This window comes from Epinephelus moara, chromosome 3 (genome assembly GCF_006386435.1).
Source record: "Epinephelus moara isolate mb chromosome 3, YSFRI_EMoa_1.0, whole genome shotgun sequence".
Lineage (NCBI taxonomy): Eukaryota > Metazoa > Chordata > Actinopteri > Perciformes > Serranidae > Epinephelus > Epinephelus moara.
The window spans coordinates 34290864-34306252 of record NC_065508.1 but is presented as its reverse complement, the minus strand read 5'-3'; the positions used below and the strand labels follow the sequence as shown (position 1 = coordinate 34306252).

General features: G+C 41.4%; 1 protein-coding gene across 1 annotated transcript; it reads right to left on the bottom strand.

Annotated features, from left to right (window-relative positions):
- Window positions 1–72: 72 nt before the first annotated feature.
- On the bottom strand, window positions 73–14423 carry LOC126388076 (transmembrane gamma-carboxyglutamic acid protein 3). The gene is made up of 4 exons (XM_050040968.1): window positions 14322–14423; window positions 10956–11004; window positions 8602–8762; window positions 73–5148 (listed from the first exon to the last, which is right to left on the bottom strand). The coding sequence occupies exons 2-4, from the start codon at window positions 10963–10965 to the stop codon at window positions 4603–4605; spliced, it is 717 nt and encodes a 238-aa protein (XP_049896925.1). The 5' UTR covers window positions 10966–11004; window positions 14322–14423; the 3' UTR covers window positions 73–4602.
- Window positions 14424–15389: the final 966 nt, after the last annotated feature.

The following is a 15389-nucleotide window of genomic DNA, read 5'->3' as shown; positions in this document are numbered from 1 at the left end:
GGTACAGTTATATTTAAATATATAATACATCCATTTTGGTAGAAAGAAAAAATCAGTTTTAAGTGAAACATACAGAATCAATCACTCATTTATTATATTTGAAACAGTGAATACTTGGTTTTGGAATGTGTTAAAACAAAGGCTCATGTGAAAGAGTTGCAGTCTGTAGAAAAAGGCAGTGAATAACTTAGCGTACAATAGGATACAAAAATAAGCCACTGGCAGAAAGCTGTAAGTGCACCTTATCAGACTCGGTGAGGTAAAACTCCACTAACATGTCACTATAATGTAAACATCACTCGGCAAAATATGAACACTCCTTGTTACTGAAGCACAGACTGAACATGTGACTCTTAGTGAATGTGAAGAATAGGGAACCATCTAGAAACCATGGCAGTGTTGGTGCCTTGCAAATACAGCGTAAACACAACTAATCCTGCTGTAGAGCATCATTTGTTTTTCAGTCATATACATCCATTTTTCACACATCAGTAATATTTAAAGCTGCAACAGGAGCATTTTACATTTGTATGCAAAATTATACCATACTGCCTCTCATGATTTATGAATGAGGCCTAATCATGTGTACTTTTCATCATGGCTAACCATTTTGCAAACCATGCTGCTGTTTTAGATTTTTTTATGTTTTTTTCTTACCGCTCCCTGCATGTATTGGTTTCTATCAGCGGGCGGAGTTAATTAAGACTTCGGACCCCTGAGAATGTTAGAGGATACGACTGAATATGAACAGACAGGAGACGTAGCCTACACTGGTGCTGCTGCAGATACACATACCGGGAGCGGCTGTTATTCTGTAAACTGTTCGGCTACAGGTCAAATTATATTCCACTCTCCTCCATATTTAACAAACCTCATTGATGTCTTATATCATTATTTATCCAAAGCAAAAAAAGTCTTGATCAATCCTTCAAACTAGAAACAAAATACAGTTTTGAAGATCTGAAAAAGTGTGTGTCAAAAAATTCAGTGTTGCAAAAAAAATACAGTGTGAAATCAAAAAAACATCAAAAAATCTAAAACTGTTCAGCTTGAATGTGAAAATGGCCTGCAAAAATCTAAAGAACACATTATTTAAATTTTGTAAACACTGCAGGAAAAAACTTACATGGTTCTTGAACAGTGTTAATCACACAAGACAAACCCTCCCTTCCTTTTAGTATTTATCCAATGTGTCTCCTGACAGGCAGCAACCAAACACCACATCCACTCTTCATCAGTTTTCCTCATGTTAAAAGATTTATAATCAGGAAGAAGTACGTCAAACATTTAAAACTTTAAATATCTGCATCTCATCCCAGTGCAGCTCTAAACATCTGTCAGCATTACAGACTGTCATGTCTCCAGTGATGGTGAGACCGTGTCTTCAGACTTTGTAACATTATTATTTACAGTTATTTACTTGTATCTGTTGTCCACACAACTATACTGTTACACTAACTGCAAAAACAAAATACAGCCGCAACCGGCGACTTCAGGGTTCAAGCCAACATGGACCGTTAAGAGGTTAAAAGCTGCAAAGTTTGACAGTTTCTGACACCTGCATTAAAGAAAGCTAACAGGTTTTATGACCATCAGACAAACGCTCATTCATTTACAAACAAATCTGTGCTGGGCCACACTCTTCTTTGGCAACACTGTCATCCCCTATTGAGCAACTGCAAAAACATTTCAGGGACATGCTTCAACAGCTTAATTAAAAATATCCACCGAGGATGATGTTTGGATAAACTGTCATTGATTTATGGTCCAATGTTGCGCCAGACCAATGCACTTGTTTGGAACCGGTGGCATCCCCTATTGGGCAATTTCAAAAATATTTTACACACGTGTTTAAACATTGTTATGTAACATATCCTGAGAGTTTTGCAATGATTGGACAAACAATTTCTGATTTGTGGCCTGATTTGTGTTACGCCACACCCACTTTTTGTAGTTGTGGCGTCCTCTAGTGGTCAATTTGAATGTAACTTTCGGCGTATGTTTAAGGTACTTATGTGGACATAAGGCCAATTCACAGTTTCCACATGTGTGTGTCCCTGGAGATAAGCTTTGGTCCATGGAATGTAAATCTCGTCATCAACCCTAGTTCACGAGGGTCCATGCAGACCCCTGTGGGGATGTCCAAATGCAGCCCATTTGTTGTGACCACGAGGACTGTAGGCATAGTAAGCACGGCAACTGTGCATGCTCCAATCTCTTGCTCAACAGTCCAGTCCAGTCCAGTCCAAAACACTGCTTTCAAGCCAACCACAATGAAGTTAGTTTCAAGTTAGATATCTGACAGATATTCACTCTAGACCCAGCAGCATCACTTAGTTTCACTTTCACCCGGCATCGTCTGCAAAAGGAGGGTAAGCTCCCCTCCCAGCCTTTCTGTTTACCACCGGGGGCGGAAGTAGATTGTCAGTTTCACTAAAGATAGAATTTAGTTCGTGTCGGTGTGACTGCACCTCTCCATGGATGTTCAATGCAGAAAGTATGTCCGAGCCTATATCATGCAAGTTTCGTGACGACTTGCCCAATGACTGTGGAGTTAGGTCTGTTAATATGCTAAGCCACACCCCTTTACAGTTCATTGGTCTAAATCTTCAGAACAAAATGTGATATCAATAAGCTTTTAAAAAATTTGATAAGCTTGGTCCAATAATGATCCATAAAAAATTTGGTACAAATCTAACCTGGGAGGAGATGCCAAAAATGGCAGAAAATCTAGTCAGGTGGACTTTTGGGCTTGAACCCCTAAAAGAAATCCAATAAACTGTGAAATGTAACAACTATAAACAAGCTAATTTTATAATATCAGGACTGAGGCAAACACAGTTCAATCTACTCAGCAACTGCAACAAAGGTGCTCGACTGACTCATCGTACAGTGGAGTGTAACAGAGCTGGGACTGCTGATTGTGCTCTTTGTGAGCGTGCGTGAATGTGCATGTGTGCATCTACACACATACAGTACATGAATTTAAATGCACATAGCACATACACAGACTTAGAGCTGTATATGTCTGAACTACCAGGACAGTCATTTACAGAGAAGCTCGGGGATTTAGAGGATGAAAGTTTTGTGACTGTCATAAAAAGATAGTGATTCTTCTCACTGTGTCAGAGTACCTCAGAGGTCCATTCATGTTTTCATGGTAAGCAGGAGTTTGATTCTCTACTGCTGTTCAGCTTTGTAGGGCTGAATGATGTATTCACCCTTGCCTTGGTTATTTTCATTATGAATTATCATATGAATCAAACAGTCCAAAACCCCAAAGATATTCAATTTTTGAAGATATAAAACAGAGTAAAGCAGCAAATCCAGCCTTTGGAGAGACTGGAATAAGCATGTGTTGGAAATTTTGCTTAATTAATGACCTATCAAAACTGGTGTCAACTAAACTTTTCAGCAATCCTAACCCATACTGCAATCACAACAAGTTTGCAAGAATTGAGAGGGTTGACTCAAAACAACAACCCTCCATTAAACTTATCAATACAAAGCTCCCACCATAAATGTTTGGTCAAATATTAACACCGGTGGTCACAGTAAGGTAGCAGGTATGGTTAAGTGTTAAGACAATGAACATTTGGCAACAAATAAACCTGCCTCTATATGGCACAGCGCTGCTGAAATGATTACTAAGAACTCATAGGATCAGTCTACACACATTTGTAGTCGTAGTGATGGTGAGGTTGTGAGAAGGAAACACAACTGCAGGGATTTCCTCTCACAGCAGTGAACAACAGCTGGTGTGTGGAGGTGGTCAGAAAACCTCGCAATGATCGACATAGTCAATAGTGCAAGTATTAGGAAAGTAAATGAGCTCAGTCTTGTTGGTAGCTGAATGATCTAAAGTGGAATAGGGATTTAGCATTAGAAGATGTATCTTATGGGTCTTTCCTTTAAGGTTGAGAAGTGCTTTTTAATCTCGCCTTCACACGAGAGTCACTTTTTTATTTTATCTGCAAAAACCAAACTTGTAAATGATCTAAAACAATAAACCATGAGAATTTCCAACTAAACAACAGCTGTGGCTCAGGGTCCAATACTTCCACTACTGACTGTGAATATACAGTTTAAAGTCATTAATGCACACTGCCAAGGAAACCTTACAGTCACAGTGACTGCTCTGCAAGTGTAAAAGCCCAGCTGCAGCATGGAGCTTCATTGCCACCTCAAATTGTCCTGTTCGCTTTTCTGGCCTGCTACAAGGGCCAAAGATGGATCAGTGAGCATCCTGCTTGCCAGACCCTCTCCATGTATCTCGCTGCACCTGCACCCGGAACACAGTCTGCCATTCAGTTTGCCAAAGCAAAATGAAGACAAAGAAATTAAATATCTGATTAGGTGTTTAGGGTCAACTATGAACAATAATCCTGGGTGGCACATATAATCATGGCAGTGACTGGCTTTAGGTTGCACCTATGAGTGAAACAAAGGTATGGTGCAGAAAAGTGGGAATTACAACATGGGTTACAGCAACCCACAGCCAGCAGCACCAACTGAGGCAGAAGCTGCTCTTCTGGCAGCGCTGACCGCCTTCAGACACAGCGGGGGAGCAACAGCCATGGCAGCATTATTGTTGCCTTGGTTTCATTTCTCCTTTATAATCTCCTCATATTTGGGTGGAGGGTCGCTGTATGAAGGTGCTGAGGTCTCGTCACCACTGCTTTCCAGGTGTCCTGTCACCTCTTCATAAGATGGAGGTGGTGTTGCGCCGGACAGCCGTGAGGCCACTGACATAGAGGAGTCCTGGACATAAAGGGCACAAGTGTTCTGCTGGTGGAGGCCACGAGAGTCCGACTGGGAACCTGCTCCTCTCTCAGCACCGCTCACCACCACAGTGGGACGTGAACTGGACTCCTGGTGTGAGCTTTCACTATGTGCTTCCCGGTGAACCAGAATTCGTGGCAGACTGCGGGTGTTGCGGTTGTTGGCCAAGTAGCGGTTTTGGGTGTAGGCGGGGCGTCGACGAGTGGCCTTCTGAAGCTGGCACCTCCAAAGGAGGAAGAGGCCGATGATGATGAGCAGGGCCACTCCCAGCAGAGGTACCACCATGTAGACGGTGTCGGCACGCTCAGAGCGTCCCTCGCTGTTGCTGCTCACCGTGTAGACGCTGCGAGTTTTCCAAAACTCCATCTAGGAAGCACAAAGGAGAAAAAATTACACATGTTTACTTCCTGGGTAGATTTTAAGCTGTTTGCTCAATTTAAAGTAAGGATAAAACTGAAACTAACACTAAAGTCAGAATAGGGGAGATTTTTATCACTGATCAGCATGTATACATGGACTTTACAATAACCAGAGGGGTGCTTAATAAAGCACTGCATTACAAATTTGCATCCAACATTGGCATGGGATTAGGAATATCAACGGTTAACCATTAACCAGTCAAAAACATTCGATAGTTAACCGCCAAGAACATTTTTGATTGGTTATGTATCAGTCTATATGTTAATTTTGCTACTCTTCAGTTTACTGCACTGCCTATCACCTGGGTCTGGTGGGAGCTAGCTAGGATAGGATAGGGAAATGGTCAACTTCAAAACCACTTTGAAAATTCTCCTCCTGCCAATTCTGCTACCTGGCCAGTCAAGGTTTTCAATGTAAACATCAGAGTTAACGCAAAGGAAAAAGCGGAGAAGATAGGCACCAGCTATGACCCCAACCACACAGAAAAGCAAGACTATGGCCCCTTTTACACTGCCAGATTTTTGGCGAATGTTGGGCCTTTTTGCCGGAAAGCTGCAAGCGTTGAGACACACAGAGCTGGATTGGCGAGTTGATCCGAGGTGCCCAATTTTCCGCCTTGTAGGGTAGTAATATTGGCGAAACCTTTTTGGTTTAAAAAGAACGAGGCGCCCTTCCGCCACAGGAGGGGCTGTTGATGACTTGTGGGGGGCTGTTGATGACTTGTGGGAGGAGCTGTTGATGACGCCGCACGTGCGATCCACTGGCGGTGGACTAAAACAGCTGATAGCAGGAATGAGCAGCTATTAGCAAGAGGGAAACGCAAACCTGACAGACACTGTAAAGATGAGCAACTGGGGAGACAAAAACCTNGACTAAAACAGCTGATAGCAGGAATGAGCAGCTAGTAGCAAGAGGGAAACACAAACCTGACAGACACTGTAAAGATGAGCAACTGGGGAGACAAAGAATTGCGCGCCCTCCTTGCCCTCGCAAATGAAGAGGCCATTACCGGTCCAATGACAGGAACGGTGAAGGATGGGCCAACTTATGAGAGAATCGCAGAAGGACTGACCAGCTGCGGCTTCCCTCGGAGTACGTCACTGTTTACGTCACACGCTGAGCTACACGTTTTGTTACTTACTCATGCCCCCCATTGCCCCGAGAAAGGCACATTCTGTATAAACAAAAGTAGGCAAGCAGCATTTCGCTGCACTCCCCGATTTTGTTTTTATACTGCCAATGCTGAAGGAAGACTGATTGAGCTTTCCTGCAAATTTGCACAATTCCTACTTAAAAAGGGGTTATGTCTGTGTTCATTTCTGCATTCATCTCTACATCGGAGAAGGCAACGAGACAAGTGTAGAGGAATTAAACACCGGCTGCGATCCTGGCCACATGGATCCTCTCTACCAAGCTTTTAGCTGATGTACAGGCATTGGATAATAAACTGGATGACCTCTGTGCCGGCATCAGTTTCCAACTGGATATCAGGAACAGTAAATCCTTTGTTTCATTTAACTTGCCTAAAACCTGGAACACCAGACAGCGACATTCAACCAGGTAACTCTTTTTCTATATGCTGATCTGACAGAACTGAGGGCTCTGGCAGGAAAAGAGGAGGAGGCGTGTGCTTCATGGTGACAAAAAGTGGTGTGACAGTTAAATATAAAATGCTATCCCATTCCTGCTCACCTGACCTGGAGATATTGACAACCAAATGCAGACTGCAATTTCTACCAAGGCAACTGACATTGGTCAGTATTACAGTGGTCTACATTGCACCATAAGCAAATACAGAGGCTGCCCCGGAGACTTCAATCAGTCTAATCTTAAAGGTATACTTCACTCGCCAAATGACCATTTGTATATCAGTCTTTCATCCCTTTGGTGAACCTGAACTAACCCTTTAAAACAACAAAGTCACATATTAACACAAGCTGACTAACTGATCGAGGCAGTGGTTTATCAGCAGCTTCCTAGTTCAGCAAGGTAAAATTACTGTTGTTGTTGTCTGGCTTTGAAGAGAGCAAAGACTTTAGCTCAGTTCCTGTCGGAAAGGTCTGTCTGACACCCGCTGGTGTCAGGACAACAACCTTCTCCTGATTGTCAACAAAATTAAGGAGATGATGGTGGACTTTTCAAAGAAGCAGGGAAGGAACTACGACCCTCTTAATATTAATGGGTAATTAGTAGAGAGGGTGGACTTCAAGTACCTTGGTGTCTACATCACCAAGAGCCTGACCTGGGTGCTGCATACTGTCTTAAGAATAAGTAAGGCAAGGTAGAGACTGTTTCACCTCAGGCGCTTGAGGAAATTCCAGGTATCCCCTAAAATAGTGAGGAATTTCTACTCCTGCACCATCAGAAGTCCTAACAGGGGACATCACTGCCTGGTATGGAAACAGCACTGAACAGGACCACAAGGCCCTGCAAAGAGTGCTTCGTTCAGCTGAACATAAAATAGGCACTGCTCTGCGCCACATTAATGATGTTTACACCAGACGCTGCAAGAAAAAGCCCAGGAGAATCATTAAAGATCTCAGCCACCCAGATATCTGCCTGTTCTCTCAATTGAGGTCGGGAAGAAGGTACCCTATGTGATTTCATGTGACAAATAAAAATGATTCATTGACATTAGAGCAGGTAGCACAATAAGAACAGTTGCAAGGAGGCATTAAATAACACTTGTCTAGCAAAACATCTCTTTTTGTGCTGTGTTGACCAGAGCCGTATCTTCGGCTGACTTAGGTAATAGGTCTTAAAATCTTTTAATGCTCCCACTGTGGATGATTTAGTGGTCGGGCGGCAGGGATTTTATGATTAGGCTTTCCCAACCTTTTTGTGATGTTGTATGTGGTTGTACATTTGCTTTTGACTGTCATTATCTATGAATCCGCTGCCATACAGCAGACTGTGCAAGTCTTTACAGCAGAGCATTTCTGTTAGAAGTCAGGGCAGATAGATAAACATCGTTCTTCTTCGCTTTTACTGTGTTTCCTGCTCTAATACATTTTTGTTCTTCCTTAAAAGCTTGTTCTGTCACTGCATTTTACTTTGCTGTCTCTCACACACATTAGATTTTTTAAATCAGTGTCCTTCCTTGTAACGTGGAACGTCATTTATTGATATAAACATGGCACAGTCATTGTTACTGTAAAAAACAGATCACAAAGAGGCCTGAATTGAGTTCATGATTACATTTGGATTAATTGTGCAACACGTGTGCAGTGTTCATGTAAACACAGTGGCTATTGAAGGGCTTTCATTTCTACAGTTATCTGACAAAATGGTAATAGTTCTGTTACGTAGATGCTGTCTCTACTCCAGCCATCACTGTTCAAATACATTAGCATAATTGCTGGAGGAGTTGGTGCACACGCTTGCTGTGCGCTGGCTCACCGTTCTCTCTTTGTTCTCAAACACTTCATTGGCCTCTTCGAAACTGCAGCTCTCCTCACCACACTCCCTCTCAATGTTCCCCTGTCTCAACTCCTCAAGAAAGCCATTGGCTCGAGGGAAACGCTTCAGGATGGAGTGAGCATCCTTACCATCCAGGAATGCTGCAACACAGACATGAGACAAAATCCAAAGTTCACTAATGTTACTCAACAGCACGTAAGACTTATTTACATAGAAAAACTGTTTTTTTTTCACCCCTGTACCTTTCAGAGCTCCCACACATTTATCTCAAATGGAGCGAGTTACCACTTTTTGACAGAGTGGTGATATTCTCTTGTACTGCTCTCCATCAATCCATGTCCTCAGCCAACCCACAAATGTTATCATAGTGATCATCGTGACGAACCCACACAGAATTATCACCAATTCTTCAGTGCCTCTCAGCTCTACAGATTTTCTTTGCCTCTTTCAGCTCATTCTTTTGATTTTGCAGCCCACAACTTTAGTAGTTGGTTCAGTCCTACTGCTTTCATCAAGTAGCAGGCAGCTGGTTTCAAAGACAAAACCCACTGTGCACTACCTACTCAGCACCAAACAGCATGCAGACAGACTTAAAGACGAGCTGTTAGTAGAGCATTTAGCAGCTAAATGGACAGATATTCCCCCAGGCACTGGTGAAGACCAAAAATAGGAGCTAAAAGAAGAGTACATTTTTGGTGAACACACACTGCTCCAAATGAATCCTTATGATGCTCCTTAACTGCTGGATGTGTAAATAGGCAGCTGTTTACCAACACTTCTCTATATTAGCTTAAAAGTGATGTCAGCTTTGTGTTTACAGCTTGTTTCCACTGCTAACTAAATAACAAAATATAGGTTTATATGCTCATTTTTCACAGTCAACTCTTCAAATGACAAGAAAACTGTTTATTATGAACACTTGAGTTTAAAGGACATTACTTCAGATTCCGAATTAATTTATATCCAGACTTCCAATGAGTCAATTGTCTGAATCCAATAAATTTAAAGTGAGAATAGCTGTAACACATCTAGCAAGAAGGTCAAACAAACCGAGTTGGCCCAATTCCAGCACAGAGGATCAGAATTTTTTGACTTCATCAGGCCAAACATAATAAACCAGCAAAAGGAAATTCCATGCAATACAATACTCATCTTGACATTTATTATAGTCAAGATAAATGTCACAATTTATCATCATATCAATTTTAGGTGTCCAGCCGGCAGGGTATCATTTAAAAATTTACAATACCAGTACCCTTAAAGTGATACCAATACCAATAGTAGGCCTACCCATCATGTGAATGGAATGGCGTGTAGCATAGCCATACTTTCAACTGTTTTGATGGCATCTCAGCGCGTTAACTGCCAATTCCATCAATTACACCGTGCTTGACTCTAACATGCCATAGACTATATGGATTGTAGCTGCTGCTGTGTGAGTGTGAACCCTGCACTGGAGACAGTTGTGAGAGTCTGCCCAGCCTCACATACACAGTGACAAGGCTAACTGTTAGCATCATAAGGCTAACATTACCTGTTAACTGGTTTGTTTGTTTTTTAAAGATTATTTTTTGGACATTTCTGCCTTTAATCGATAGGACAATTAAGTGTGAAAGGGAGAGAGAGAGAGAGAGAGAGAGAGAGAGAGAGAGGGAGTGACGTGCAGCAAAGAGCCGCATCCTACATGGGATGCCTGCTCTATCTAATAAGCCACGGACACCTGTTGTTAACCATTGTTAATGAGTTGAGTGTTGGTGTGAGTTTGTTGGAACCCTTTAATGGCACAGTGTTGGATGTTAGCTGCTGTTTGCTGGTGCAAAAAGGATCGAATGCAGGTGTCGTTTGACTGGAGTTTCAATACTACTTGTTACTGGGTTTTTTTGGTCAATACCTTAAAGGTATCAAGGACTGATACCTGACCCTACCAGCCATTACATGTCAAACTATAGCTGTGGAAAGCATCAGATTAGTGGCAATTGGTAAATCTGGCCCTGAATCAGGTTGTGACAGGTAATGGTATTTTTGTTTACTGGATACTACAAATGACATAATGACCAGATCCACCACTAAAAACCTGCTCCCACTAAGTGATACACACAGAGGAGCTGCTTCTGTTGGTGATGTTAGAGGAAGAGGCAGACAGCCAGACAGGAAGACTGATGGACAGCAACAGCTGTGTGTGTGTTTGAGAAGAGGTTGACCTGTTTGACAAAAACCAAATATACAAATATTAATAATCTGAGCCAATGGATGTGTGTGTGTGTGTGTGTGTGTGTGTGTGTGTGTGTGTGTGTGTGTGTGTGTGTGTGTGCGTGTGTGTGTTTTGTTCTCACCAGCAGCCATGCTTCTGCCCTGTTACTCACACTCCAAAAGACAGCAGACCTGCAGGGAGAACACAGCACTGCATTAGACACCATGACTGACAAAATTATTTAACAAAGGGACTGGATCACTGTCCAGCAGGGTGATACATCCTCCACAAGAAGAGACAATTTTACCATCTCCACTTGGATACAGTAATAATACATTTCCTGGCATCTAAACAGCCTAACTTGCCCAGACATATAAGCTGATATTCATGTTTAAGTGTAATATCTGTCATTTTAAATTTGGCTTACACCAACAGCCCAAACCCCCGCCTTCCCACAAAAAAGCATGTTGGAGTTAAAGCTTTAGTTTATAACACTTATAAAAAATAAGTTCTTGTCATATTTGCTATAATGGTCCCAACAGTAGTACATGAGACAGATAATCTGTGGAAAAAATCATGTTCTTCCTCCTTAGTGATTCTAATGGCATTTGCAAGAATCCAGTGCAGGTAAAGGAAACAACCACTTAGAGCTGGGAAGGTTGATGTCAATCACATCAATTACTGCTCATGAACTGCTGTCAAACTGTCAAACTAGGCAGCAACAGAAACATATTTCAGTGTACTGTTTAGAACCGGTGACTGTGTTGGAAACAGTCTAGCCAAAACAAAGCATCACCCATCGGCCAGAGCAGCTTAACAGTACGCTAAAATATGTTTCTGAAAACATTTGAGGTCAGAAATAGTCAATGCAGTGACAGAATCTAGACTCACGTTTGATCAGCGCCGCCTAGTTTGAAAGTCTGACCGCAGTTCACGAGCAACAGTAATCATAATGGACAGCTGCTTTAGAGACTCCTTGGTACTGACTGGTTGTTTGTTCAGCCATGGTGGGTCCTGCAAGCGGCATTTAAAGCACTACGAGAAAGAGGAGCAACATTTCTTTTTAACAGATTATCTGTCTCATGTACTACTGTCAGGAGTGGTTTTCTTTTACAACTTAGTATCGAGAGTTTCACAGTTTTTGACCAGTCTCTCATGACAACGACTTTTCTTTTATATTTTATGACGAAAATTAGATTATTGTAAACTAAGGTCATTTCAGCAGGATGCTAAAATACAAGTGTTTGTAGCTTTCAGTGGCTTTATGGAGGTCATAGTTTGGCTACTAATGCAAAGTTTCACTGTAAAGTGATAAATAAAGCAATGACACAGATGACTATTGGAATTTTGCTATGTTGGTCTACTCTGTAAAAATAGCATCTATCGCATGTCTGTCCATCTTGGGGGAAAAATCCCTCCCTTCCTAAAGTTTTTTTTCTTTTTTTTTCCATTTTAGGGGAGTTTTCTGTTATCTGAATTTAGGGTTGGAGGACTGAGGATGTTGTATGCTGTACAGATTGTCAAATTTGTGATAATGAGCTAAATACATAAAATCAACTTCAATGATGAAAATGAAACTGCAAAATTTGTGAACCATCAGCCTGCACACACATTAAATAGTATTACACTTTGTACAGTTATTATTGGATAATGTCATAACAACACCCAGAAACCTTGAGAACAAGTCTTGACTGAAAAACGCAAGACACTGGCACAAAGGCTAAACAGTGCTGATTAGCACAGGATTAATACACAAAACAGTTTAAGTGTTTCTGTGATCATATGGTGGCTCAAACAGCTCATATGCTCATGGTAGAAAATGTATCCTGACTGCCGTCAAACACTTGACCTGTTTCCAGTTTCAGAACAGATTACATCAGACACTTAATTTATAGCCTGAGAGTCAGATATGGCCTTTGATATGGTGCCGGGTGGCCCGCCACCCATTTTCAAATTTACATTAAAAACCAACTGATTCACACTTTTTTGTACTTTGAATGTCAATAAGGTTCCATAGTAAATTAAAAAAAAAAACATAAAATAGTGCTTGTTTTGTGTGTAAGGGGAGGATCCCCCCTGACAGAGGTTGGGGCAAAGCCCTAAATAGCGTCATATCCTGGAAATGTCCCTGCATACAGCTGGCCTGTGCATGGCTGCTGTGACTGGATTTGCCTCATGTTAAAGATGAGTGAGGACGGCAAATTTATAACAGGCAATTCACGTATTACATATACTGATTATTATTTTGAATGTTTGTTTATTAACTGGTCCCTGGCCTTCCAAAATTTTCCAAATTTGGCTCCCAGGCAAAGTAAGTTGAATATCCCTGGATTACATTCTGGCCCCAGCTGCTGTTTGTCAGGTCTCCTAAAGGAAAATTCTGCAGCGATGTAAACTAATACCACTTCAGCATCATTCCTGCTAGTAGACATGTAAGCAACCATGTAAAAAACACCAGCATAGTCCTTTAAATTGGGACAATTCACAAGAAACATCAAGTCTCTTGAATTTAATTTTGAACAGAGTGAATCATACTTTGGGTGCTGAGTCAAAATGTAACACGTCTTGCACAAATCCACTTCAGACTGACTAGACAGGTGGCTTTTACTTACAAATAATCCCATAATGAAGTTTTCAGATTATGTGGCCTAATTTTTTTTTCAGATCCGGGAGACATGCTTGTGTGTCATATTTTCTTTCTCTCACATTTTTGCATCTGCTCCACTCTGTTCTTATTTATTATGATCTTTGTTAGGCTATTATTTGGGGTAACTGAATGACCCCAATTTTGGTCTGCCTGGCATGTAACACCTGGGAAACAGATAGTTTTGATTAATGCATGTCACTGCTCCCTGAAATATTGCAGGGAGGTTTTTTTTTTTTTACATTTAGTCGTACCTCTGACAAATATAGGCTACTATAAATATAGACAGAGAGGGACGGGGTTGGGGGTTTCCATAGCAACAGAGACAGAGATATGGGAGGCTCTAAATCCAGACCAACTTGAGTAATTAGGATACAGGATACTGTTTTAAACAGGATATCTATTGTAGCACATTTTTTTTAAATTGTCTCTGTCCTGGAATAGCCTATAGAGAGCACACAGATAAGGCACACACACACGCATGGACACAATGCTGTTCATCAAGTAGCATCCTGTTTCTACAACTGCAAGCCAAAATACTGTTGATATAGTTAAATAATAAACCCTCGTGTTGAACCCAAAACACAAGGAGACATTTTTTAAATCAGAGGGATATAAACAGGCTTCTGAAGTCGTTCAGATGTCAGCGCCTTCTCGTGCTTTTGTAACGTTGAATGCATATAAAAAATTCATCAAGACTCATGTTGACTTTAAGTCATTTTTTCTCCGCCGAATTGTGTCGACACGTTATGTCCCACTTTTATAAACCACATAAAGCTTGAGAATAATTATTTTTTTTAGGCACGTAACGGTTCAGTCCTCTTTCTACTTTAGTAGTAAAGGGAAATATAAAATCTTTCTTACCTTCATTCCGCTTGGTTGAAGCCTTTCCCCTTCCATCTCCAACTCAAGGGAACTCCCACACCAGTCATGCAAATGCCCGTGATTGACGTATCAGAGAGCCAATAGAAGAGGAGGAATCCCTGAGACTGGCCAATCAGGACCCCGATAAGTATCGAATGACGCACGAGGAAAGGGCGGGGGAACTTCTGGTGAAAAGAAAAGGGAAAAATGAGAGAACGGTATACAGAGGTCTGCCGGGGGCGGAGGCTGCCTGAACTGCCACTGGGGTTTAATAAGATTTACGGAGCGGTTTTTAATTTGCCACCGAGGTCACAGTTAAATTTGTGAAAATTCTTTAAATGACGGATTTCCCGCCACTAGACAGATAGTTTACTGCGAGGAATGTGTGTACATGAGAGAGACAAATAAAACTCCACAAAGCCACACCTTACTCTGAAATACTCAACTTCCCATCATCCTCAGTGCAGGTCTGACCACGCGCTCATACGGAAGAGGATTAGGGCCATACGTGAAACCGTTATTTGAGTTGTGAGTTTAAAATGAATTATGACTTTATTCTTAGAATTCTGGCTGTAAACTCAAATTAATTTTTCACATGTGACCTTTATAGGCTCATGTGCAGTGTTGTGCTTGAACGTGCCAAAAGAGTGATGTTATTGAACATGCTCATATTTTTGTGTGTGCGATTTATGATTTATTGTGTTAAAGCTCCAAAATTTTGATACAGAATACCCTTATTTGTCTTGTACAGGGCAGTGCAAAGTTTATCAGACTAAGGACCCCTTAGCTGAAAGAGAGATGAAGCAGGGACCCCCTTCTACATACACAGTATAAAATTTATTTATTTATTTATTTTTATTTTATATACTTTATTAATTCCCAAGGGGAAATTCAATTGAGTTGCATGTTAAATTGTGCAGCCCATGTGCAGCCCTGATTGCCATAATGTTACACTTTTAAGGTGCATACAACACAAAGCTATTAAAATACATCATCGTCATTTGTTTCTGAGGTGGACGGTATTTTAGAGTCTCTTGCTCTCGCTTATTGTAAGTGTTAGCTAACTGT

Coding starts and splice junctions, on each gene's coding strand:
- LOC126388076 (XM_050040968.1), bottom strand. Junction 5,149..8,601: donor TTGAGAACAAAGAGAGAACG/GTGAGCCAGCGC, acceptor TGTGCTTCCTAG/ATGGAGTTTTGGAAAACTCG.